Source organism: Hemitrygon akajei, chromosome 9 (assembly GCF_048418815.1).
Source record: "Hemitrygon akajei chromosome 9, sHemAka1.3, whole genome shotgun sequence".
In the NCBI taxonomy this organism is placed as follows: domain Eukaryota; kingdom Metazoa; phylum Chordata; class Chondrichthyes; order Myliobatiformes; family Dasyatidae; genus Hemitrygon; species Hemitrygon akajei.
The window spans coordinates 166,151,049-166,178,971 of NC_133132.1; the positions used below are offsets into that span (position 1 = coordinate 166,151,049).

Genomic DNA, 27,923 nt, shown 5'->3' on the forward strand with positions numbered 1-27,923 from the left:
GAATAACATTTATGTAAAAACTACATGGCCGAAGGGCCTGTTTTGTGGTCTAGTTCGCTAAGATTCTATGAAGTGACAACGGGAATGAGAAAATGTAGCAAAAGTACTTCTTTGATCTAAAGCATAAATTCTCATTAGAAAGATTAAAAGCAGCATTCTGAATCAGTGAGGAAAGGCTGAATGTGATACTGTGGAATATAGCTCTAAACTTGGCAAGGCACAAACAAAATTGCACTTCAGGTTTCAGCAAATAAGTATATGCCACATAATGTATAGTTAGCTGATAAAGTTCAAAGTAAATTTATTATCAAAGTAAACATTGGAGCTCATTTCTGGAGTAGTCAGGTATCTCGTTTTACATATGTGCTGAACTCACATTCTGTGTGAAGGTATCCAACCATAGTTCAAACTTCCTTCGAAGATGATTTTGAATGAAATGGCTCACTCAGGAGTATTGGCAGTTCCTTCTTGGAGCCATTCATCTGCACAAATAATTTCTTACAAGCAGATGTACGCCTTTGAATGGCATTCTGCGGCATCTTCACTTGTGCTGCACTCAGCAGCTCCTGCCAAAAGACCCAAACCAAACCACTATCCTTAAGAAATCTGATCCTGCACAGCTCTCCCAAATCTTCCATTGGACAGTAACTTATAGTTGGCCAACAGAACATTACAAAATTGGACAACATGGCTCCTTATCTTTAGCTGAAGCCAAAACACTCTTACCCGCAGGACATGCTGCTTTTACAGAAAACTGCTAAAATAAAATACCTCACAGCATAGCAGTAGAAATTTTAACCAGGGCATTACAGTACACAGAAACAAAGACTGCCAAACAATCTGTGGGGATACAGTAAAAAAAATAATAATAAGTATATAGTAAATTGTAATTAAATAAAGCTGAGTATTAAGATCATAAGACATAGGAGCAGAATTAGGCCATTCAGTCCATTGAGCCTGTTCCGCCACACCATATATGTCAAACTCAAGGCCCGCAGGCCAAATCCGGCCCGCGGTGGAATTATCTTTGGCCCACGAGATAATATCTAATTACTATTAAAGCTGGCCCCAGTAATCGAAGCACCTATGGCGTATGATATGGCTAATGTTGAGTTTATTCAGGTACCAGGTTTTCAGGGTTTTTAGTGTTTATTCGGCAGTCTTCTTCATAAGAAACAGAATTTGTAAAGTGAAACACTTTGTAGTTATAGCAGAGACTGAGACACATGAGAGCAGACTGAAAAAACGGAGGCAACGAAAGCTGTGTTCGCACGCATCCGACTGATCCGGCCCGCATGAAGCTGCATTTTGCTCAATCCGGCCCATGACCTAAAATGAGTTTGACACCCCTGCGCCACACCATCGTCATTGACCCATTCTCCTGCCTTATTCCCGTAACCTTTGACACACTAACTAATTTAAAACCTATCAACCTCTGCTTTAAGTATACTCAATGACTTGGCCTGCACAGCCATCTGTGGCAATAAATTCCACAGATTCACTGCCCTGTGGTTGATGAAATTCCTCCTCATCTCTGTTCTAAATGGATATCCCCCTATTTATTCCAGGGATTCCACACCTTTTTATGCCTTAGACCAATACCATTAAGCAAGAGGGTCTGTGATCCCCAAGGTTGGGAACCTCTGCTGTATTCTGGGGCTGTATGCTCTGGTCCTAGACTCATTCACTATCAGAAATATCCTCTCCGCATCCATTCTATCTAGGCCTTTCAATATTTGATAGCTTTGAATGAGATCTCCTCCGATTCTTTGAAGTGCCAATGAGTACATGCCCAGAGCCATCAAACACTCCTCATACGCTAACCTTTTCTTTCCTGGATTCATTCTTGTGAACCTTCTCTGGACTTTCCAATGCCAGCACATCTTTTCTCAGATAACATGCCCAAAACTGCTCATAGTACTCCAAATGCAGTCTCAATATTACATCCTTACTTTTATTTTCTAGTCTAAAAGTGAATGCTAACATTGCATTTGCATTCCTTACTATCAACTCAACCTGCAAGTTAATCCTGCACAAGAGCTTCCAAGTCCCTTTGCACCTCTGTTTTTTTTTAATTTCCTCTGCATTTAGAAAATACTCTACACCTCTATTCCTTCTACCAAAGTCCATGGCCATACACTTCCCTACACAATATTCTATTTGCCACTTCTTTGCCCATTCTCCCAATCTGTCTAAGTCCTTCTGCAGACTCCCTGTTTCCTCAACACTACCTGCCCCTCCACCTGTCTTTATAACATCTGCAAACTTAGCCACAAAACCATCAATTCCATCATTGACATATAATGCAAAAAGAAATGGTCCCAACACCAATCTGGGAGGAACACCATCAGTGATCAGCAACCAACCAGAAAAGGTTTGCTTTATTCTCTCTCTTTGCTTCCTGCCAGTCAGCCAATCTTGTATCCATGCTAGTATTTTTTCTTGTAATAATATGGCCTTTTATCTTGTTAAGCAACCTCATGTGTGGTACCTTGTCAAAAGGCTTTCTGAAAATCCAAGTAAACAACATCCACTGATTCTCCTTTGTCTATCCTGTCTGTTGTTTCCTCAAGGAAGTCCAACAGATTAGTCAGGCAAGATTTCCCCTAAAGGAAACTGCTGACTTTTGCCTATTTTGTCATGTGTCTCCAAGTTTCCCAAAACCACATCCTTTAATGATAGACTCCAGCATCTTCCTAACCACTAAACTCAAGTTATCTGGCCTATAATTTCCTTTCTTCCACCTCCCTTCTTAATGAGTAGAGTGTCATTTGCAATATTCCAGTTTTCCTGAACTACTCCCGAATTTCTTGGAAGATCATTACTAATGCCTCCACAATCTCTTCAGCCATGTCTTTTAGAACCCTGGGGTGTAGTCCATCTGATCCAGGTGACTTATCTATCTTCAGATCTTCAGCTTCCCAAACACCTTCTCCTTAGTCATAGCAACTACACTTGATACTCCTTAATTTCTGGCATATCGCTAGTGTCTTCCACAATGAAGACTGACACAAAATACTTATTAAGTGTGTCCGCCATTTCTTTGTCCCACATTACTACCTCTCCAGCGTAATCTTCCAGTGGTTTGATATCCACATTCGCCCTCTTTTTATATAACAGAAAAAACTTTTGATATTTTCTTTTATATTATTGGCTAGCATCCCTCTGTATAAAGGGAGATAATCCTTTGATCTGAAATATCAACTGTTTGTTCATATCCATGGATGCTGCCTGACCTGCTGAATACCTCCAGCACTTTGTGGGTGTTGTTTAGGATTCTACGTCTTATGTAATAATATAGGAAGTGCACTAGTTGACACTTTTACTGTTATACTTGTAGGATTTTTATTCAGCAGCTCTGTAAGAGCTGTTTGTTCTGCTTTCAGCTTGTTTGGATTATTATTGAAAATAAGGGATGATGTGGAATGCGTGCCGTCCAATTAGCGGGAGGTTTCTCTTGGTGAGGGACGATAAGGTTGGTCTTGGGCTTTTGTTCGCGAGGAGATGAAGAGAGAGGACACTGGGGAGAACCGGTCATAGCATACGATCCAGATGGATTGCGAGCAACATTCGGAAGGCGGTGTGTGCTTTCACGTTGACTGAGGGCCCAGCGCGTGAGTGACAGAGAAGTTCAAGATGAACTCCAACTTGTGCAGATCTAACTGTTTAATTAGAATGGGCCCTTTTCTTTTTGTTATTCTTTACTAACCCCCTAGTTAGATTCATAAATATAATTTCTTTAACAGTATGCAGTGTATTGTCTGTAATTTTGTGGCATTAATTTGTAACTGGGTAGTGAATTTCACAGCATCCACACAAACGGGGTTGGGGAGGGGGCTCATGCCTCAATCTCACATTTCTGGTGGGTCCCTTGACTTATTCAGCCGAGGAAACCAGAGTGTTTCAAATATATAATTTATATTATTTCTGTATAAATATTAAGTTATGTTTCTTCCCTTATCTACTCACTCTTGCACTCCTAAAGTTCTCAGCAAAGATTTTGCAAATTTTATCTTATTCTGCTGAAATGAGCTTGCTGCAGTGATCACATTTGCTGGCATTTCTATTATCCAGTCTCAACTTTTTTAATTCCATAAGCATTCTTCAGTTCTGTTACATGTGTACCTTAAAGTAATCATGATTGGAAAAAACAATTTAATCCAAAAGATTATCTCCCTTTATCTTGGTGTTAATAACTGGATATTAATCTAACTCTATTGTTTATTGTGAAATAAAATTGTTGCACTTTCACATATTGTGAGGTTATTACTTACTGTTGGAAAGTGAAACTCTTCCCATTTCCACTCCATCAGCCACACCATAACCAGATCTAGGTTAAAGCATCTCTCCAGAGCGCAGAGCCTTTCGCTGATCCGTTGTTGGGTCAATTCTAACGCTGACCTAGATAGACTGGAAAGAAGGGGTTGGTTGGGATCAGAGCTGATTTCGCTTGCTCTCCATGATGGTCATTTCTCTCTTCATAACCGTGTTCTTTCAGGTTTGTTGCTTTGTGGCTACCTGTGAGGAAGCAAATTTCATGGTTGTATAATTTATACATTCTTTGATAATAAATGAATCTTGATTCTTTTCTTTATGTTCTGTCAGTATCCAGCTATGCAAGTGTAACATAGGCTTCCATTTCCCTTATTGGGTGGCCTCTTCATGTGTTACTGCCAAATAGTTTGGAATTAGCTTTAATTTATTGTTGAAATTGGATTGAGGTGATCTCAGCTCATTGCACAATGGGCCAATAGTGTTAGTGGACAGAAGGAACTTTCATACCATCAGTCTGACCAGTGTTTAACCTAAACCTCAAACCTTGCTTTAATGATAAACAGGCCGATTGAAACAAAATTTAAATAAAATGTACTGGTAATGAGAATTAAAATGTAAGGTATAGGGGAATAAAGTGGACAAAAATGCAGAAATGCTCTGCTGTCTCATTACTGAGGATTTTCTCCATCAGTTGTCACACTCTATAACTTTACCAACTGTAGTGTCTCTACCTGCTCGCTATCATAGGTCAGCATCGTCTTTGAACGGCTTCTATTTGCTCAATATACAACTTATTTGTGATCACAACCAGCAAGCCATGGAGATCCAAACCCAATTTGTTGGCAGTAATCATGGCGCTTTCAGAGAGTGCCAACGCTCAAATAACTTCCACTGCACTCACACCATGGCAAACTCATTGATAGGGTGTATCTCAGTTTAATAAGGCAAAGGTCTCTTCCTCCACTTCCTTATGTGGTATCTGGCTACCTTTCACTAAGAAATTTCTCTGGGCTTTATCCTTTGTCTTTTCATTAACAATTGAAAATTGATGTCCCCTTTCAGGGGAGCATAATGGTTAGCGTTACACTTTATAATGGCAGCAAATGGAGTTCAGTTCCCATCATGGTGTGGTACAAGTTCATAATTCTCCTTGTGACTGCGTGCTTTTCCTCTGTGTGCTTTGGTTCCCTTCTTCCAACGACATATAGTTTGGAGTTAATAAGTTGAGGATATAGAATGTTGATGACAGAAGCATGGTGACTCTAGCAGGCTGGCCCCAGCACATCCTCAGACTGTGTTGGTTGTTGACGCAAACTACACATTTCTTTGTATGCTTTCATGTTTTGAGGTACATGCTTTATGCAGAATTATCATTAATATTTATGGAGTTGTTTGTAGAGCCAAACATACTTCTAATTCTTTTATACTCAGATTTTTAAGTTTTATTCATTAGGAAGGAAAAGATGAATTATGAAAGGAAACTGGTGGCTAATATCAAATAAGATATTAAAAGCTTTTTTAAGTATATAAAGGGTAAAGGAGAGTCAAGGGTAGATAGAGGACCAATAGAAAATGACACTGGAGATATTGTAATGAGAGACGCAGAGATGGGAGGGGAACTGAATGTGTATTTTGCATCAGTCTTCACAGTGGAGGACATATGCAGTATACCGGACGTTCAAGAGTATCAGGGTTATGTGCAGTGAAAATTACGAATGAGAAGATGCTCAGGAAGCTTAATAGTCTGAGGGTGGATAAATCTCCTGGACCTGATGGAATGCACCTTCAGGTTCTAAAGGAAGTAGCTGGAGAGATTGCGGAGGCATTAACAATGATCTTTCAAGAATCGATAGCTTCTTTCATTGTACCAGATGACTGGAAAATGTAATTCCTCTATTTAAGAAGGGTAGGAGGCAGCAGAAAGGAAACTGTAGACCTGTTAGCCTGACATCAGTGGTTGGGAAGTTGTTGGAAGCGATTGTTAGGGATGAGATTATGGAGTACCTGAAGGCACATGACAAGATAGGCCAAAGCCAGCATGGTCTCCTGAAAGGAAAATCCTGCCTGCCAAACCTACTGTAATTTTTTGAGCAAATTACAAGCAGGGTAGACAAAGGAGATGCAGTAGATGTGGTGTACTTGGATTTTCAGAAGGCCTTTGACAAGCTGCCACACATGAGGCTGCTTAGCAAGATATGAGCCCATGGAATTACAGGGAAGTTACTGGCATGGGTGGAGCATTGGCTGATTGGCAGAAAACAGAGAGTGGGAATAAAGGAATCCTATTCTGGCTGGCTGCCATTACCAGTGGATTTCCATAGGGATCGGTGTTGGGACTGCTGCTTTTTACAATGTGTGTCAATGATTTGGACTATGGGATTAATGGATTTGTGGCTAAATTTGCCGATGATACAAGGATAGGTGGAGGAGCGGGTAGTGTTGAGGAAACAGAGACCCTGCAGAGAGACTTAGATAGTTTAGGGGAATGGGCAAAGAAGTAGCAAATGAAATACAATGTTGGAAAGTGTATGGTCATGCACTTTGGTGGAAGAAATAAATGGACAGACTATTATTTAGATGGGGAGAGAATTCAAAATGCAGAGATACAAAGACACTTGGGAGTCCTTGTGCAGGATACCCTAAAGCTTCAGGTTGAGTCAGTGGTGAAGAAGGCAAATGCAATGTTGGCATTCATTTCTAGAGGTATAGAATATAAGAGCAGGGGTGTGATAGTGAGGCTCTATAAGGCATTCGTGAGACCACACCTGGAGTATTATGTGTAGTTTTGGGCTCCTTATTTTAGAAAGGATATACTGACATTGGAGACGTTTCAAAGAAGATTGATAAGCATGATTTCAGGAATGAAAGGGTTATCATATGAGGAATGTCTGGCAGCTCTTGGGCTGTATTCCCTGGAGATCAGGAGAATGAGGGGGGATCTCATAATGTTAGAAGACCTGAAAAGATTAAATATGGCAAAGTTATTTCCCATGGTAGGGGAGTCTAGGGCAAGAGGGCACAACTTCAGGATTGAAGAATGTCCATTTAGAACAGATATGCGGAGACATTACTTTAGTCAAAGGGTGGTAAATCTGTGGAATTTGTTGCCATGAGTGGCTGTCGGCTGTGGGTGCCAAGTCATTGGGTGTACTTAAGGCAGAGATAGACAGGTTCTTGATTAGCCAGGGCATCAATGGGTATGGGGAGAAGGCAAGGGAGTGGGGATGACTGGAAGAATTGGATCAGTCCATGATTGAAAGGCACAGCAGACTCGATGGGCCGAATGGCCTACTTCTGCTCCTATATTTTATGGTCTTATTCATTTGAAGTTTTTTAGATGTTCCAGCTGATTTACATCCTGTAGCATTTTTCCATTGAGTGTCTTCTGTATCACTGGTTTAGCTCCAAAATTTATGATCTCCCACCTGTTGGCATTAGAATGCAACATTAGCCTTTCATCTTAAACCACTAAACTAACTGACTGGCTCTTTAAACACACTCAACTATCTCCCTTGGCAATATAGCATTTTTTAAAATCTATATGTGTTGTGATTTCAGATTTTAAATTCTTAACTTTGAAGAGTCACTAGCCATTCATGCATACCAAGAGATTTAGCAGTGAGTTGTGGTAAACCATATTCATCCCTTTTTTCAATTGAAGTCAAACATATTTACCAATATTCTGTTTCTGCACAGGCTGATGTATTTTTATGTCATTTTATTTAAAGATACAATGTGGAACAGGCCCTTCTGGTCCAATGGGCCACACTGCCCAACGCCCCACGTTTTTAACACTAGCCTAGTCACTGGACAATTTACAATTAACCTACAAAGTGGTGGATCTCGGGAATGTGGGAGGAAACGGAGCACCCGGTGAAGATTTTTTACAGCTGGCATCAGAATTGAACTCTGAATTCCGATGTAATAGCATCACACTAACTGGTACACTTGGGCCGCCCGGTGGTGTAGCAGCATCAGGGCTTTGAGGTAGATGGGCCTGAGTTTGAATCTGGATGGGTCCCAACCTCAGGCAGTATCTCCATAGAAGAAAGGCCTGGCCATTTACTTCCGTATCTTGCCACAAAAACCCTGTGGACAACTACACTATCCATGGGGTTGTCGTAAGGTTGATGGCACTCAACAAATGCTACACTACTGTGGCACCCTCCTATGATATAGTGGGTTAATCATATCCTGACTTTGTTTTTAATTTCTTTTTCTTGAGTGATTGCAGCAAGGCCAATGTTCTTTTCCCATTCCAATATATCCTTTGACTTCTGTGTCTGGCTTGGCCATTTCAAAGGGCCATTAAAAAATAGCCACGCCAGTGTGGATCTGGTGTCACACGGAGAGCAGCAGGTTTTTTTCCCTGTAGGGAATCTGTAAACCAAATGGATGTTATGATTATTTTTGTCATCATTGAAAGGATGACATCATCATCAGGGATATGGGGAGAAGGCAGGAATGGGGTACTGATTGTAGATGATCAGCCATGATCACAGTGAATGGTGCTGCTGGCTCGAAGGGCCAAATGGCCTACTCCTGCACCTATTGTCTATAAAGAACCAACTTTTCATTCAATACTTATATTGTTACTTGAATTTGAATTTCGTAGTTGTTTTGTTGGGTTTTGAACTTGATTTGCATTAATATTCCAAGTCACTGAAAAACAGTTCATTCATCTAACCACAGTGCTCTTGTACCAATGATTTTGATTTTGTGCTGTCATTTTAACCTTCTAACTATTACCTGATTCAGATTTCCATTACCACTACCTGTACGTGAAGTGAAGAGAAATAGGAACAGAATTCGGCCTTTTTGTCCATTGAATCTGCTCGGCCATTTCATCATGGCTGATCTATTTTCCTATCGATACAGAAAAAGAGGGACACAGAAAAAGGAACTAGAGTGAAGTGAGCAAATTTACAATAGTTCTCAAAGCCTATATTAAAAGTTTTCATAGATATGAGGACAGCTAGGGTAATGCAAACCAATTGTGTCAAAATAGTATTCAATACCATATTCTATAAAAGAAAATGTTTGATATATTACGTGCCTAACTTTTACACAGTGGAACAGGATTGCACCAGTTGCACAAGGAGGCTAAAGGCACAAAATGGTGTTTGATGTAGTAATGGGATACAAGGGAGACAAATATCCAAGATCTGATTGCTTCCACCTTAGGGTAGTAGAAACAACATTGCAGATGCCTAAGTTGTAATTTTCTGTTTTTTTAAAAACGTTCATGAGATTAATGCTTGTTGATTTGAAAAAAAAGTTAATGCCTTTTTTAAATTTAAGGTAAAATGAAGGCTGAACTATCTTTCAGTTTTGTTAATGTTTTGAGCCGAGACCCTTTGAAGTCCTGCCGAAGGATCTCGGCCTGAAACACCAACTGTACTTTTTTCCATAGATATCACCTGGCCTGCTGAGTTCCTCCAGCATTTTGTGTGTGTTGCTTGGTTTTACAGCATCGCAGATTTTCTCTTGTATCTAGGCTTATACTCGCTGGAATTTAGAAGATTGGGGGGGGGGGGGGTCTTATTGAAACGTATAAAATTCTAAAGGGATTGGACAGGCTAGATGCAGGAAGATTGTTTCCGATGTTGGGGGAGTCCAGAATGAGAGGTCACAGTTTAAGGATAAAGGGGAAGCCTTTTAGGACCGAGATGAGGAAAAACTTCTTCACACACAGAGTGGTGAATCTGTGGAATTCTCTGCCACAAGAAACAGTTGAGGCCAGTTCATTGGCTATATTTAAGAGGGAGTTAGATATGGCCCTTATGGCTAAAGGGATTGGGGGTATGGAGAGAAAACAGGTACAGGGTTCTGAGTTGGATGATCAGCCATGATCATACTGAATGGCGGTGCAGGCTCAAAGGGCCAAATGGCCTACTCCTGCACCTATTTTCTATGTTTCTATGTATATCTTTCAGTTTTGTTAGTTCCAGGAAGATGCTTGGAATCTGTTATCAGGAGAAAAGTGCTTGAGTTCTTCAAAGATCAAAGTAAATTTATTATCAAAGCACATGTATGTCACCATATACAACCTTGTGATTCATTTTCTTGTGGGCATTCACAATAAATCTATAATAGAATAATAACCATAATAGAATCAATAAAACCTGTGCCAAATTGGGTGTTCAACGAGGTGTGCAAAAGACAGCATGTTAGTGTACCGGTTAGCACAACGCTTTACAGTACCAATGACCTGGGTTCAATTCCCAATGTTGTTTCAAACGAGTTTGTACTTTCTCCACATGATTGTTTGGGTTTCATCCAGGTGCCACAATTCAAAGGTGTGCTGGTTGGTAGGTTAGTTGGTCATTGTAAGTTCCCCCTGATTAGGCTAGGGTTAATGCTCAATTAGGGTTAATATGTGGGTTTCTGGGTGTTGTGGCTCAAAGGGCCAATTGAGCCTATTCAAGCTGCATCTCAATCAATTAATCAATCACAATCAATAATTAAATATAAAGATAAAAATATCAAGCAAAATAATAATAATACATAAATAAGCAATAAATATCGAGAACATGAGATGAAGAATCCATGAAAGTGAGTCCATAGGTTGTGGGAACAGTTCAGTGTTGGATTTAGTGAAGTTATCCCACCTGGTTCAAAAGCCTGGTGGTTGAGGAATAATAACAGTGTACTTGAATAAATATGAGCTTATGCAAGGTAACATGAATTGACTTTAAAGGTAGTAATGTCAGACTAATCTGAGTGAAATTTAGAGGATGGAAGTGTAGATACAGTATGTCTGAGCATGAAAGGCTAGAAACACTCAGCAGGTCGTGAGCATCAGTGGAGAGAGACATAGATAATACTTCAGGATGACGACCCTTTTGAATTGGGACAGAGAAAAATTGAGTTAGTTGTAAGTTGCAGTGTGAGTGAAGGATGGAAAGTACAAAGGGAATTTAGGGTAACTAGATTTAAGCTGTAAAAGAGGTCATCTTGTTGATGAATTACTAGAAAATGTGTTTCTTACCTCCAGCAGATCTCCCTGTGGCCACACACTTCAATTCCACAGACCACTCCCACTCTGGTATGTCTGTCCATGGCCTCCTCTACTGTCAAGATGAGGCCACACGCAGGTCAATGGAGCAATACCTTATCTCCCGCCTAGGTAGCCTCCTACCTGCCGGCATGAACATTCAACTCACAGACCTCCATTGATACCCCTGCCCCCCCCCTTACCCCATACCTATCTGTAATTTTAGTCTGGTTCTCTTTCTCTCTTTTTCCCCCCTTACTATAATCTACCCCCAGTCCTACCTTTCTTTCTCTTTTATTTCCCATAATTCTCCACCTTCCCCCAGCCCATTTCCCTCCAGCCTATCACTTCCTATCTCTCTACTTTATCCCTCCCCCCACTTCTTATCCTCCCTCGACCATCCCATGTTACTTCACTCCTGATGAAGGGTTTCGGCCCGAAACGTCGTCACTGCCTCCTCCTATAGATGCTGGCTGGCCTACTGAGTTCTGCCAGCATTTTGTGTTTTTATTCTTACCTCCATTGTCTCATTAGCTGGATGATTTTGTGCACCGCTAATATCCAGTGTAATCCTGGCCTTACATTATCCGATATATTCACTTCTTCCTCATGCTTTCTGTAACTTAGAAACTAGCTTGGTTTTCTCCCCTCCCAGTTCAACTGAAAGGTCTTTGGCCTGAAATGTTAACTCCCTTTCTCTCCCCTGACCAGCTGTTTGACCACTTCCTGCTTGTGTTACATGTTTCCAGCATATGAAGTTTTTAATATTTGAGAACATTCTTATGGAGTTTGCATGGGCATTTAGTGAGGTACTGCACAAGGAATGATTAACAAAGTGAAAATGGTTTGAATCGTGATGTTCCTTTCCAATCCTTGTGCATAGTGTTATGGTGCATAATTTATTTGTTGATCAGAAATAATCAAACATTTAAGAGCAGCACAGTTGCATAGTAGTTAGTGCATTGCTTTACGGTGTTAGTGATCACTGATTCCCACTACTGTCTGTGAAGAGTCTGCTCGTTCTCCACTTGACCATGTGGGTTTTTTCCAGGTGCTCCAGTTTGCTCCCACATTCCAAAGATGTTATGATTAGATTTAGTAAGTTGCGGGCATGCTATTGTGGGCTGTCCTCGCACAATCTTTGCTTATTTAATTTAACACAAACAATGCATTTCACTGTATGTTCCGAAGTTTCAATGTACATGTGTCAAATACAACTAATCTTTCAAAAACCAATTGAATATCTAAAATATTTTCAAAAACATTACTGTGTACATTCTCCCCCTGACTGCATGGGTTTCCTCTGGTCCTCTGGTTTCCTCCCACAATCCAAAGACGTACCAGTTGGCAGGTCTCAAATAATTGAGATTATTTATTGCAACAATAATTTCCTTTGAGATAAATAACATTTTATCTTATCATATAACACCTGATGACATCTAGATGAATGCCTTTACTCTGATAAGTTCACTTTGTAAAGCTTCATTTCCTTTAGTTAGTTACCGTATGTTGTTTTTGGACATTGTCTTGTTTTAGATTGAGCTTTTATTAGTTTGTTCCTCTTGGAAAATGAAGCTTCTTCAACCAAATGGAAAAAAGCAATCACAGGAGCTGCTGAGCACAGTGCAGTAGACTCTACTGAGTAGAGGACCTTGCAAGTGACCAATTTCTTCTAAAGCAGTGATTTCCAACCTCTTTTATGCCATGGGCCCCTACCATTAACCAAGTGGTCTGTGGACCTCAGGTTGGGAACTCCTGACAGCAGGTGAGCTCCACCAGTAGGCTCATCCATTCCTACCTGCTCAATGCAAGCCATCGAAATGTTCATCTCTACCCTCCACCTCTACTTAACTTCCCCCATACTTTCTCAGAAGCCATGTACCCATCTTGCCAATATGTGGCTCAGCATGGCCAAATTCTGTATAATTGTGGATGAATAGAAGCAAGCAGAATTCAGAGTAACATCATAAACAGTTTTATTTTTATGCATATTTTGAAATAATAAAATGCTTTGTGACTATTAATGCATTTCAATACAGTTTTTATTTTCTTTGGTAGTAAGCCCTTGGGTTTATAAAAAATGTTCAACATACTTGTTTTATGTACAATATTGCCAGTTGAGTCCTGTTATAGTTATAAATGGGTTTCTATTATCCATAGCACCTCCCTGTGATTTAATTCTGGAATAATTCATTTGTAAATTAAGAATTTGACAAACCTTTAAATAATAATTGGCGTTGAATAGATTGGTTTTGAGTAGTTCTGTGTGGAAAATACTAAAGTACTAGCTTTTTTAAAAAATGAGGTTCTATTGTGATACTTCAGTTTAACATAGCATAGTCAAACTTTTTTGTCAGCTTATTTCACAACGCGTGATCTTGCTGCTTGAAACCTAATTCATTGTAACACTCTGGGTTCTCTTGCTGCCAGGAGGAATGGTTGCATGTTGTAATTATTTGGAAAGCCCCTGTTTGTTCTATCTGAAGGGTTATGGATGAAAATAATTATTGATCAGTTGGTCAAGTGAGACTGTGATAAATTCTGGAAGAAACATTTTTAACTAAGACATTTGAAATAACATCAATTCTCTGCTGTCTTTCTTTGCTAGGGTGGTGTTGACTGAATGGCAGTAATTCTCCTTTGAAACAGTGGGCAATAGATATGAATTTAGTGATATATTTTCCCTGAACTTTATAGATCATAGTGAAAAGTCTAATTGTCATTTAGCCAGAGACAGTAATGGGGCAGTTTGATAAAGCGCTGTGGAAAGGAGTTTCAGCATTAGCCCACCTTGGATAGAAGAGGGTTGGGAAATGTTCACCCACAGGCTCCATCCAGCAACATTTTAGTTGTGAAGCTTTTTTGAAAAATATTCTGTGTGAATTGGCAGCATCCCACAAACATTTAGAAACTATTCGTTGCTGCAGTGGGGGTTGGGATGTTTGTAGGTGATGTCGACCAGGAAAATTGCCAGTATAATTGACATGCATCAAATAGTTTGACTAATTAAAAATCCCGAGAAGGATGAATGCATATAATCAGATGAATATAAGCCATTGGACTCAACTGAAGGTAACTCAACATAAACTTGGTCATTTTCACGTAAGTGTATTATAGAACTCCCTGAGGCTTGATCAACGTAACCCTCTGTATAGTCATCATATGTGTACATTATGGGTTCATGATTTTTGAACAGTCCAGCCCAAACATTTCCTCCTTTGACTTGTAAATGGTAAGTGAATTGATAGATACCTGGCGTTTTACATGTAAATATTCCAGTTGTTGGATCATAGTCATTGTTTTGATTGGCTAATATTTTATCAAATACTATTGGTTGTCGTGTTGCTGGGTAGGATTCTGAAAGGATGGCTGTAAAAGCTGGATATGAATTTGCCCCACCTGCTTCTGTGAAGCCATTGTAGCCCACATACTTTCCTGTTTGTGCACTTTCCCCCGGAGGCCCAGGTGGACCAGGTGGGCCAGGTGGACCTGGAGGACCTTCTGGACCTGGAGGACCAGGTGCTCCTTCAGGTAACTTTTCAAGGAAGCCGGCAGAAAGACCCGGTAGTCCTGGTGGCCCTGGAGGTCCTGGATCTCCTTTTTCACCAGGGAATCCTGGTGGTCCTTGGTAACCAGGAGGGCCTCTTGAACCAGGAGGTCCAGGGGGCCCTTCCAGTCCAACCTCACCGGCAAATCCTGGTGGCCCTGGAAGACCTTGAGCACCAGGTTCACCTGTTTTTCCAGGTGGGCCAATGGGTCCAATGGCACCTTTTTGACCAGGTGGTCCCACTGGACCTTCAGGTCCTGGCAGACCAGGTTCTCCTGGAATTCCTGACTTGCCTGGGGCACCCCCTGGACCCATCTCACCCTTTGGTCCCTGATAACCTTGAGCACCTGCTGGGCCCTGTGCCCCTTTAGCTCCTGGTGCTCCAGGTGGACCGGGTGCACCTCGTAGACCTTCAGGCCCAGGTGGACCAGATGGTCCTAAAAGTCCAGAGGCTCCAGGATTACCTGCGGCACCTTTCTCGCCTTTCTCTCCAGGATATCCGGCAGGGCCTGGAGCACCTGGGTCCCCTTTAGGTCCTGGTTGACCCGGTCTCCCAAAACCTGGAAGTCCAGGTTCACCGGGTACACCTTGGGCACCAGGTGGACCATCGGGTCCAGGAGGTCCTGATAACCCTGGTCTGCCATCTTCTCCAGGCTTTCCAATACCTGGTGGTCCAGGTAACCCAGGGGGCCCTTTTTGACCTGGTGCACCTGAAAATCCAGGTGAACCTGGTGAGCCTTTTTCACCTTTCTCTCCTGGCTTTCCAGGAAGGCCTGTCACTCCTGGTTTTCCATATCCTGTTTCACCACGAATTCCTTGCGGTCCTGGTGGCCCAGGAGGACCCCTTTCACCTGCACGGCCCGGTATTCCAACTCCTCTTTCTCCCTTTTCACCAATTGGACCAGGGTTCCCTGGTTCTCCTTTCTCGCCAGGTGGACCTATTGGTCCTGGAGCACCTGATGGCCCTGGCGCACCTGGTTTACCAGGAATGGACAATCCATTTGGCCCTGGAAATCCTCTTGGACCTGGTGAACCTTTCTGTCCTTGCATGCCAGGAGATCCCAAGTTGCCTTTTGGTCCCTGGTCGCCTCTTTCACCTGTCTTTCCTGGTGGTCCTGGAGCACCCTGCTTCCCTATGCCTGGCAGCCCGTGTGGGCCTGGCTGTCCTGGTGGGCCTGGCGGTCCTTGAATTCCAGCACCTGTTTTTCCTGGGTATCCTGGTGGACCTGGTGGACCAGGGTATCCTCGTGGACCTTGTGGTCCTCGATGCCATCTCACTGTTAATACAAAATGAAGAGATCTAGTTTAGATTATGGTATTGACTATATTTATATTGCTACATTATAAGAGTTGTACTGATTTCAATATTACCCTTTTTAAGGATGTACGTTTTGGAGGATTACATAGATTTGCTGAGTATGCCTGCGGGATAAAGAATCTCAGGATTGGATGTGGTGATCTTATTGTCCTATGATGATAAAATTTACTTTGAACCTTTGAGAATGTAGAAGCAAGGATGTAATGTTAAGGCTTTATAAGACGCTGGTGAGGCCTAATTTGAAGTATTGTGAGCAGTTTTGGGCCCCTTATTTAAGAAAGGATGTGCTGACATTGAAGAGGGTTCAAAGGAGGTTCACAAAACTTATCAGTGGAATCCAGAGGGATGAAGGGGGTCTTATTGAAACCTATTGAATGTTGAAACTCCTTAATAGAGTAGATTTGGAGAGGATGGTTCCTATGGTGGGGGAGTCTAAGACCAGAGGACACAGCCTCAAAATAGAGGGATGTCAATTTAGAATAGAGATGAAGAGGAACTTCTTTAGCCAATCAGTGGGGTATCTGTGGTGTTTGTTGCCACCGTCAGCTGTAGAGGCCAGGTTGTTGGATATATTTAAGGCAGAGGTTGATAGATTCTTGATTAGTCAGGGCATGAATGAATATGGGGAGAAGGCTGGAGATTGGGGCTGAGAGAGAGATGGACCAGCCATGATGAGATGGCGGAGTGGACGTGATGGGCCAAATGGCCTCATTCTGCTCCTGCATCTTATGACCGTAAGGTCTATTTCAAGAAATGAATAGAAATGCACAGTAATGTGAAGCTTATGATGATTTTTCTTTCTTACATATTTACAAAAGTTAGTAACTTATTAGCATGAGCTATACCAGTAAAGAAGCAGATATTTAGCAGGTTTATAAAAAATAATGGAGTGTGAGTAAGTTTATTGCAAGAACTTGAGACAATTATTCTGCTGTTACACAAATCCTTGGAACAGATTTGGTTTTAATAATTTAAAAGTTCTACTTTCCCAGGTTTATATACGTAGAAGGAATTGTATATTAATGCCAGGTTTGTATCCCTTCCCCTTATGAGGCCAACTTCCAGTCCAGATACTTGGGCGTGGATATATAGGCCGACACTTCACTGTGGTGCTGTGGGATTACCAGAATGTCAGAGGTGGCTTCATTTAACCATGATATTATACAGAAATCCGGTTCATCTTTAGCAGCAAGCACAAAGAGCCAGGGGAATTCAACAGGTCAGGCAGTGTCTTTGGGGAAGAAAAGATCCATTGTTCTTTTTCAGAATGAACCAAGGGATATCCTGGGCAATAATTATACCTCAAATTTCAATGTATCTCATCACTACAACATGGCTGTTTTAGAAACTTGTCTCTGCACAAATTGCCTTCATTATTACCTGTATAACACCTGTGACAATCTCTAATAGATACTTCATTGATTGAAAATTTACAGCAGTCCATAGATGTAAGTTTCTGCCCCATGCTAGAATAGAATCCTGATGAACGGTGTCGGCCTGAAACGTTGACTGTTCATTCCCCTGCATGGATGCTCCCTGACTTGCTGAATTCCTCAAGCATTTTGTGCGTGTTGCTCAATATTTCCACCATCTGCAGAATCTCCTTGTGTTTAGAAATTTTTATTCCCTTTTGTTGTTCATCATTGTGATCACTTTCCCCACCTCTGCCTATGATGTAGTGCCAGTAGTTAAGTTGTTGCAACATCACAGAAAAAGGCCACAGCATGATGCATAACTACTTGTTTAGCTCTCCCTGATTAATAGTCTATGCATCTGGCCAGAAGTCCAGGAACTGATGGCTGCAACTGTTGGCAAACTTCTACAAGTTTACCCAGTTAAACCCTTTCATTATGTTATGGATCTCTACCAGGTTGGTTTTACCTTTTGTCTTCTTCAGAGAAGTGTGCCTCAGTCTGCTCGGTCTTCTTGACAGTGGAAAATCTTCAAGTTCTGTTATCATCCTGGTAAATTACTTCGCACCCCCTTCAAAGATTTCATAGTCTTGTTGCGATATTGAGACCTGAAATCTTACTTTTGCTCTGAGTGCCATCCAAATGAGAAAATTTCAACTCTGATTTTTGACGTCAAAATGAGCTCCAGTTGGCTTGCTTTGCTTTTTAGATGAAGCTGTCAGTACATTTGAGTTTCTATGTCCTGTTATTTCTCTGTCTTGTTCAGACTGTCACTAGGCTAAAGCTACATGACATAACAAAAACAGAAATTGCTGGAGATTTATGGCAGGTATCTCTAGAATCTTGTGTTTTTACTTAAGATTTCATGTTTCACCATACTTTTTAATTGCTGTGGGTATCAAGTGATCCATAAGTACATAGAGTATTGATCTTAAGAGCAGAATTAGGCCATTTGGCCAGTTGAGTCTGCTCTGCCATTCCATCATGGCTGACTTATTATTACTCTCAACCCCTTTATCGTGCTTTCTCCCCATAACCTTTGCCTTAGCTAATCAAGAACCTATCAAATGTTGCCTTAAATATAATCCAAAGTCTTGGCCTCCACAGCCATCTGTGGCAATGAATTCCACAAATTCATTACCCTCTGGCTCAAGAGATTCCTCCTCATTTCTGTTTTAAATCGATGTCCCCCTATTCTGACTGGGTAGAGTGTATTGAGGAATAAAAGTCTAGTAGTAGTGAAACAAATTGAAACAAAACTCCTCCCATTGAGAAAGCACAGGATCCAAGCATACCTTAACAGTCTAACAGTTTTAGACCAAAATAAAGCATAGGATGCTGTTGTTGATCCAAGCATACCTTAACAGCTAACAGTTTCAACAAAGCATAACTCAGCAGCAACATACCATCCACTTTAATGCTCCCCTAACACTTCTTTTAGACCTTGGTTGATACACTTTGTCTATTTCTGTACAGGTTTTTGTAAAATTCTATTATATTTCTATATTTACTTTGAACTTTGAATATTGTAGCTGATTTTAATAGTTGGGGCAAATCACAATTTCTTTGCAACTCCAAGAACTCAGTGATAGTGTTTTATAATTAGTGATCTAATGGTAAAAAGAAGAACTGGTAATTGTGGAAAGATGTGTTTGCAGAGACGAGAGATGATGACAGAAAACTGATAGTAATGGAAATCTGGAAAGTTGGAGTTTGAAATCATTTACCTAACATTACAATGATAAGTGGCGCACCACATTCGTTTAGTAAATTGTTCTGAGGAAGTCATTAAGAAGTGAGTAAAATTGATAGGAAAGTTTACTAACAAATTAAGGGCATAATTGGAGTTGATGTGACAAAAACACATCATGTAAATAAACTAGATTTCTTATTCCCCTACAATAATCTTACTTCTATTAAGAATTATTAATGGACAATGCAATTCTCTGTGTAATACAAGCCTACTTCTCACCTCCGGGGATAGACAAGCGGTTTTCTTCCGAACTTTCAGAACTTCGATCTATGCTTCGTTGACCTGTTTTGGAAAAGTCAACAAAGCACTATGGAACTTGATGAATATTTTCATTTGTTACTTTGGGTTCACATACAAGCACAGAAGTAATATCTAGAACTGGATTGCCACAAATGATCTTTTGGCAGTTCTGCAATAATTTATGTTCATTCATGTTCCTAGTGAAGAAGAAATATGAATATCATGGTTAAAATTCTCTCACCTCCTCGCATGTAACTAATGTTGCATTAAAAGTTTGTATTTAGTAACTCATTAAAAAAAGGGTACATCTTTTTATCACCAAGCCAACTTTTGATTTATGTTCAAACTTTAACTCCCTGATGAGCTTTAATTTCTGACGGAAGTTATATATGGGCCGCCAAACAGTACCCAGGATATGGGCTACAAATAACAACATGAGATAGAAAGAATATGTCAAAAGGGAAATGTTACCATACACATGGGGGATTTCAATATGCAGGTAGATTGTAGAAAATCAGGTTGGTGCTGGATTCCAAGAGGGAGAATTTGTAGAATGCTTATAAGATGGCATGTTAGAGCAGCTTGTAGTTGAGCCCACTAGGGAAAAGGCTATTCTGGATTGGGTGTTGTGAAATGAACTGGATTTGATTAGGGAGCTTAAGGTAAAGATACCCTTAGATGACAGTGAGTGTAATATGATAGACTTCACCTTGCAATTTAAGAAGGAGAAACTAAAGTCAGATGTATCAGTATTACAGTGGGTTAAAAAGAGGCATGTGAGAGGAGCTGATCAAAGTTGATTGGTAGGGGACACTAGCAGAGATAACAGCAGAGCAGCAATGGCTGAAGTTGGTATCAGTTTTGTAGTAAAACATTTTTGACCCAATTACTTGAGCCATTTCCCTGCCTTGCTAAATTATTTTAGTGCTGATTTTAATCAAGCTGTATATGAATAAAAAGTAAACAGAAAATCAAAAAATTAACCCATATTTTACATACAGTTCTTTTCAAACCTGCAATGAAGAACTAATATTGACTTCTATTTTTTCTCTCTTTATGGTTAAAGTTAGATATTAAGAAAGATTATATTGTTAGATATAAAATACAATAGACTATATTATATATATAATTAGAACTATATTTTTAGTTAATTAAAGCAAGGTTACCATTGACAATTCTTTTTATATTTTAATAATACTTATGCAACCTGTTTTACATTTTTTTAGTTTTTATTTTATCTCCTTAATAAACAAAATGCCTTTGGGTTGAATTGAGTTCACAGGCCCAGATATCTTAACCACTGGCAATGCCACATTCGTTACACTGGACTGTCTGGATTGACCATGAACACTGCACCACACCCTTCTGACTAAGCCACGTCAGGACCACGTGGGTGAATATTTAACCAATTATGAGCAGAAGAAAGACTTACCATTCATGAATCTATTATGTGGAACTAATAGAATATTCTTTCTTAACAATAATTAGATTCCCTAATCTAAAATAACTGCAAAGCACACTGGTTAATGTTAAATTTTTGCAAAGCAAACTAAATAGTATTATAATAGTAAGTTTGATCATATTTATTCTTAATAGGAGCACATTACTTTTGTTTGGAAAGAGTTTCATTTGAGAAACTCAGCTGAAAGGCCAAGGTCTGTTACTCAAGCTGTTGAAAATAAACCAAGATATTGCCACTGGATGATGCCATAAGATTCAGCCAGAATAATTACTACTGGAAATATTGCAAAATAATAAAAAATAAAGGCCTTGATAGAGTGGATGTGGAGATGTTTCTTGTGGCAGGGAGAGTCTAAGACCAGAGGACATCACCTCAAAATTAAGAGACATTCATTTAGAACAGAAATGAGGAAATATTTACTTAGCCATAGAGTAGCGAATCTCTAAAATTTGTTGCAACAACAACTTGGAGGGCAAGTCCTTAGATATACTTAAGACAGAGTTTGATAGATTCTTGCTTAGTCAGGGCATGATGGGATATGGGGAGAAAGCAGGAGATTGGGGCTGAGAGGGAAAGTTGATCAGCCATGATGAAATGGCACAACGGACTTGATGGGTCAAGTGGACTAATTCTGCTCCTGTATCTTACGGTCTTATAATTTAAATTAAGTGCGTACTTAAGAAGAACTTTAAGCACAATTATTTTGTTTCATTATTGCCATGGTAGTTTTTTTTCCTTCTGGCCATTGGTTTTAACAATAAGTGATTATTAGCAACTGATGCCTCACTGGTAGGTTTTAATATCTATATGGTACCTATTATTTTGTAAACTTCTTGTTTCTTTAATTTGCCTGTATTACTTTTGTTTCAGGTTTGCATAGTATTTGGGTCTTGATGTAGGATTGATGACTTCATTCATTTCTGTAGCGATTATTGGCCACTATTTTTTTTTTAAATTATGTTCCTTTAACATTTTAATGGTTTATAATTACAATAAGATTTAATTAACTAACTATGTACAAAATATTATTTTACTCTTAATAGCTTCTAGAAGTATTTCTTAAAACTTTTCAAAGATTTAACAGGAAACAAAGCCCACTTTCAGCTTTGCCTTCTGATAAAACATATCAGAGGCAATCCAGGGATCGGCCTTTGGCCTAGTAATTGCTGCCCATTATCAAGGTGCAGAGGGAAAACAAGATATACCCTCTATGTCTGTTCCTGATGAACATGTCCAGCATGGACACAGCTTGCTATTGGCATCAGTTTATGGCACATCTACTTCTTCAGAAGATTAAAAAAACTTACTGTGCTGCCTTTATGGCAGTTATTTAGTTTATAATATTTTCGCTTAGTAATTTGTTAGCATTTTTCTAGTTAAAGTTAGGATTGTTTAAATCAATTTATTTGTCTGTATTACATCGCGGCTGCGATGACGTCACATCCGGGTTCGCCGCGTCTTGTGGGAAAATACCGGTTTGAGATATACGCAAGGGTAGGGGTCACTCACATGTGCCACCATAGCGCCGGTTAGGTTTTCTCTATGCACCAAAGACACAGTGAAAGCAACGCTGTAAGTCATTAGATAATCGATACGTTGAGTTAAAATGTTAACGCCGATTCTGTTAAAAGTAACGACGGTCGGTAAGGTTTATGTTTTCGTTAGTTAAAGAGTCGGGATAGTTTGTATTGAAGTGTATCTAAAGCAGTCAATGGAGCAGCTAGATTCTGACTGTATGCTGCACTTTAATGTAATGTAGTTATTGTAGTTTTACCTTTGCAAGTATTCACAATGTAAATGTGATATTTAGAAGGAAACAAACACTGTACCAATCTTGTATTGTTTTATCAACAGTTTTCACCATACGTTAATGTGAAGAGTGAACAGTAAATGGTTAATCTTACTGCGGCCTTGTTTGCATTGACTCTGGTTTATCTCGACGTTTACCTCGGCGTTACGTCACACCCGAGCGAGAACATTACACTTACCATGTTCTGGATGACTGTTACCAATTTTTACAGACTCACCGTAGGAAGCCCACTATATGGACGCCTTACAACTTTTTAGCATCAGGAAGCAGTGCCTCAGTGTTCATCATTAAAGACCTCCATCATCTGGGCCATGCCATCTTTTCACAAGAGGTACAGGAGCTTGAAGTCCCACACCACTACATTTAAGAAAAGCTACTTCCCTTCTACCATTCAATTCTTGAATCAACCAGCAGGCCCTTATCACTACAGTTCAACAACTCCTTGACTATCTTGCACCAAAATATCCTTTGCGATTTTATTATAATTGTGTTCTTCTTGTAAAAATAGTGTATAGCTAATGTTTAATTATGTTTTTCTTATGAAAACTGCTTACATGACACTATATGCCTCTAATGCCGCTTCAGTGATTTCATTGGGCCTGTGCATATGACAATAACCTCAACTTTGAATCTTTGGTATGGCAACTGTTCTGCCCAAGAGTGTTATGAACGCAGCCCATTCCATTGTGCACTGCAGCTTGTTCTCCATCCACTCTGTCTACAGTTCCTTCTGCTTCAGAAAAACAGCCAACAGAAACAAGAACCTCCTCCCTCCATGGAGATCCACTGATGTGTGATTTGTGAGTTCTGAATGGATCCTGATCTATTGTGCACTGATTTATGATTTTTGAGTGTTGAATGCGGCCCAGTCCATTGTGAAGTGCAGCCTGCCCTCCATCTGCTCTGTCTATGCGTACTGCAGATTCAAAAGAACAGCCAACAGAAACTAGGACCCCGACCTCCCCACTGATTCGTTCTCCTCTACCCTCCCCTCTTTCCTGTCAGACAGAAGGTATAAACATTTGAGAGCATGTACCACCAGGCGTAAGGATAGTTTCTATCCCACTTCTATCAGATCTCTCCTATGTTGAAAGATAAGTACTTGATCCCGCAATGTACCTTGTTGTGGGCCTTATACTGTATTGTCTACCTGTACTACACTTTCTCTGCAACTGAAATACTATTTTTTGTAATCTATTTTCCTTTTTAATAATGATGTGGATTCTGTTTGGATGGCTGCAAACGAAGCAGCACTTTTCACTGTATCCCGGTACATGTGACAATAATAAACCGCTACCAAACTCTAATTTTCAATGATGGTTAATAGTAGGGTGGAACTGTGCCTTTTATTTTTACCACTTTGTAATAAGTAAATATCATACTCAGTTCATTATCCCCTGTTAATGGTCTTGCATCTGTTCAGTACCTTGCCCCTGATAGAACTCAGAATGTTCACAATAAGGATTTGCATCTAACTGTGTTCATCTCACTAAATGATTCATCTGCAACCCAACTCCATCAGGAACATTAATAAAAAACAAATAACCAGCAGGCAACACACACAAAATGCTGGTGGAACGCAGCAGGCCAGGCAGCATCTATAGGAAGAAGCGCTGTCGACGTTTCGGGCGGAGACCCTCCGTCAGGACTGCATGTTTTGGATTTGGAAAGAAAGCTGAAAGACTTGGATTTGTAAAGCATACATCATCAAGGACCCTACTATGCAGAACATTCTCTCTTCTCACTGCTGTCATCAGGAAGAAGGTACAAGAGCCTCAGGACTCTCACCACCAAGTTCAGGAACAGTTATTACCCTTCAGTCATCAACTTCACTCAACTTCAACTTCATCATTGAAATGTTCCCACAACTATGGACTCACTTTTAAGGACTCTTCATCTTTTGTTTTCAGTATTTATTGTTTATTTATTTATTATTATTATTTCTTTCTTTTTATAATTGCACAGTTTGTTGTCTTCTGCACTCAGGTTGAATGCTTTCATTGGGCAGTCTTTCATTGTTTCTGTTATGGTTATTATTCTATAGATTTATTGAGTATGCCCACAAGAAAAAGAAGCTCAGGGTTGTATATGGTGATATTTATGTACTTTGATAATAAATTTAGTTTGATCTTTGAACACGTGGCAAATTTACATCCCACTAATAGAGTATCTTAATAATCATAAGTTATTAATGCAGAGTGGTCAGCAATGACCGTGGTTTGTGATGCTTATGCCTTGTATTGGGGAGGTAATTGAACGATAATTTTAAGTTTAGGAATGTGTCAGTGCTACTAACATGTTGCTTTTCTTGATTTGCTTTTTCCTCGGTTGTGGCATTATGATTGTTTAAAGCAATTTGGATAAAATTTCTTGAAAGCTTTGCCAAAACAGTGTTGAAATTAAGTTATTATACCTCTAGTCTAAGTCTTGGAACATTGGGTGTAAGTGACATAGAAATTTTGTCCTGGTCCTACGTAACCAGAGTTGCGGAAATTCTCGGATACTTTTTATAATTCTTTCCTAAGGATAAATACAATTCAGAATTTATTTTTTGATTTTACACTAGATTTCAGTGAGCTACATATTTTTATCAAGTATGGTGCAATTTGCTATTATGTAAATACATTTGGTTTAGCTTAGATGAGTTACTTTTCAACAATAAAGTCGCTCCCTATGGATTATGTACGTCAACGACAACATGCGCCATGTGGCGTGTTTAACACTGTAAAACATCCAGTTGCACTTTTCAATTAGAAAACAAACTCTGTGACCGAGCCATTCTAATTTAAATATAAAGTACCTAACAGTATCGAACCTAACACCATTTAATACCTAACCTGCTATTTTCATTATTCAACACCAATGAGCTGACCTTTTTCTGACATGTGTATGCCAGTTTTGTAGCACAGAGTTTGAACTAACATAATTCAAATTGGAATTTACATTAAAAATAGATACGACTCGATCTGTGCAGACACAGATTTTCCTTTACTTTATCATGATTTTATTGCAACCTCTGACCTTTCATCGTATTCAGTATCAGACATTCATCAGTTTATTGGCAATGACTTTTGCCATTTCAAAAATAAAGCTTTGTTGAAGATCTTCCAGACTTTTGAAGTTTAAATAAGCCAATATGATGACAAAGTATCTGAAGAAAATCTATTTTTATATAACTTTCTTAGTTACTTATCACAAGAATTGCACAGCATTAACATAGTCCACTTAAGAAAGTTGCTCCTACGAGCTTTGATCTGCAAGGATAATACCCCGTTGCTTGATATTTGCTAATTGTGGTGGTCGACCATTTCATTCTGTCTATGTTTACAAAGACAATTGGAATTATAATATGGATTGATGAAGCAGAGTGCCTGCCTGTTATACCAGTAATTACTTGGCTGCAAGTTTGTGCAGGAGTGACCCAGTTTCACCCTAGTTGTCTGAGGAGTTGGTGAAGTATTTGGTTTTGGGAGGGACAGGATATGCCATTCTGAGCCCTTTTATATTCCATGTTGTCTGGAAAAGTGCATCAGCAGATAGATGCTTTAAAGGTTTCTCTGCTCAATTTAGTTATGTGCAATCTGAGGACCTGGCGTCGAGGATATAGAAAAATAAGGTTTGTGGGAAGAAAATTAAAATTAAAATTAGTTGCCCAAACTATCATTCAGAGAAAAGAAACAAAGACCTGAAGATTCAACAGAGCTGCACAGAGCTGTCATTTTGAATGATTTAATTTATTAAAACTCACAATGACTACAACATAAACACTTACCATTAGTATATCTATGATATCCAAGTCCATTGACCAAGGTAGCAGTTAATAGCAACAGATATGCACCAGCCTCTTTTGGAGCCATCTTTTTTGTTAAGATCTGTAAAGGATTTATAGATATTTTGAATATTGATAGAAAGGAATTTGTGAACCAATGTAGTTATTTATAAACCCAGAGTAGCACTGTATTCAAGATAAAACTATTGCAGGATATAAATTATCTATAAGAAAATAATACATTGCAAGAATTGTGAATTGTTGCATTCTCCTTCAATATTTGAAAAGTTAATATCATTTATAGTTTTAAAACTGCTAACAATTACAACATTTAAGTTCTTATGCTAACACACACAAAATGCTGGAGGAAATCAACAGGTCAGGCAGCATCTATGGAAAGGAATAAACAGTCAACGTTTTGGGCTGAGATCCTTCATCAAGACTCAGTAAGTGTAGAACTTTATCAGTTCTGAAGAAGGGTCTCGTCTGAAATGTTGACTGTTTATTCCTTTCCGTAGATGCTGTCTGACCTCTTGAATTCCTCCGCATTTAGTGCGTGTTACTCTGGATTTTCAGCATCTGCAGACTCTCTTATCTATTGCTTAACAGTGGTCTCCCAGTGTATTTGGTATGTAGAGTACTTTAAATTCCAGAAACCTATTATTCTGTTAATGTAGCACCATAGAACTAGAATGACAATTAAAGTTTAATAAACATACCGACATTTTAAAATCTTCAAAATCTTGATTCAGTGCAGTCTCCCAATAATTTATCCTTTGAAATAGTGGGGTGTCCAATGAAGAAATCTTTTCTGAAACAATACATGTTGCTTTTTATAAGAGAATGCTTACTCACACAACAGTATATTCAGAAGCTCCTCCTTTCAAGTGGAAATACCAATTATGCTGCTTCATTTTTCCCATTGACAGGTTTTATCAGGTCTGTGGTTTCTTTGGTTTTGAGTTGCCTTGCCTTCATTGGCATTGCTCTCCTCATTGCAGACACAAATGTGGAACAGCTTTCTGGATTGAGTTGTGAATGACTTGCATACTTTGATTGGATTTAAACATCAACTGTACTTGTGAAGCATAGTGGGAACTACCACAGATCTATTAAAGCTTGTCTCAGACATAGTAATCTAAATATATATAAGTTCTGCATGTGGAAGTTCCAATCTGGTTGATCAAAACTAACTGCCATTCAATGCATGCTCCCTTGTTGCACAGTTGCCATAACAAAATTATGATTATGTGAGAACAAGGAGTGTAACAAGAAACAGAAAGAGATGGTCACTAACAAGTCAGATGGAGGCAGATACACTAGTGAAGTTTAAGAGACTA

General features: G+C 39.5%; 2 protein-coding genes across 5 annotated transcripts in view; one reads left to right on the forward strand and one right to left on the reverse strand.

The window, feature by feature from the left end:
* nt5dc1 (5'-nucleotidase domain containing 1) overlaps positions 1–27,923 on the forward strand; it is a 611,704-nt gene that overhangs the window by 260,984 nt on the left and 322,797 nt on the right. The window lies entirely within an intron of this gene.
* On the reverse strand, positions 13,232–27,449 carry LOC140733718 (uncharacterized). Of its 4 annotated transcripts, none has more exons than XM_073057426.1 (4): positions 27,303–27,449; positions 26,587–26,686; positions 19,522–19,584; positions 13,232–16,096 (listed from the first exon to the last, which is right to left on the reverse strand). In XM_073057426.1, the coding sequence occupies exons 1-4, from the start codon at positions 27,306–27,308 to the stop codon at positions 14,262–14,264; spliced, it is 2,004 nt and encodes a 667-aa protein (XP_072913527.1). In that variant the 5' UTR covers positions 27,309–27,449; the 3' UTR covers positions 13,232–14,261. The 4 variants fall into 4 exon arrangements, with proteins under 4 accessions (XP_072913527.1, XP_072913528.1, XP_072913530.1 ...); XM_073057427.1 differs by having other exon boundaries at positions 27,307–27,438; XM_073057429.1 differs by lacking the exon at positions 27,303–27,449 and adding an exon at positions 26,939–27,016.

What these genes read in the sequence shown, in the direction of transcription:
- LOC140733718 (XM_073057426.1), bottom strand. An exon ending in ATATCATAGATATACTAATG is followed by an intron (nt 19,585 to 26,586) that starts GTAAGTGTTTAT and finishes TTTCCAAAACAG; the next exon opens with GTCAACGAAGCATAGATCGA. An exon ending in CCGCTTGTCTATCCCCGGAG is followed by an intron (nt 16,097 to 19,521) that starts GTGAGAAGTAGG and finishes TTGTATTAACAG; the next exon opens with TGAGATGGCATCGAGGACCA.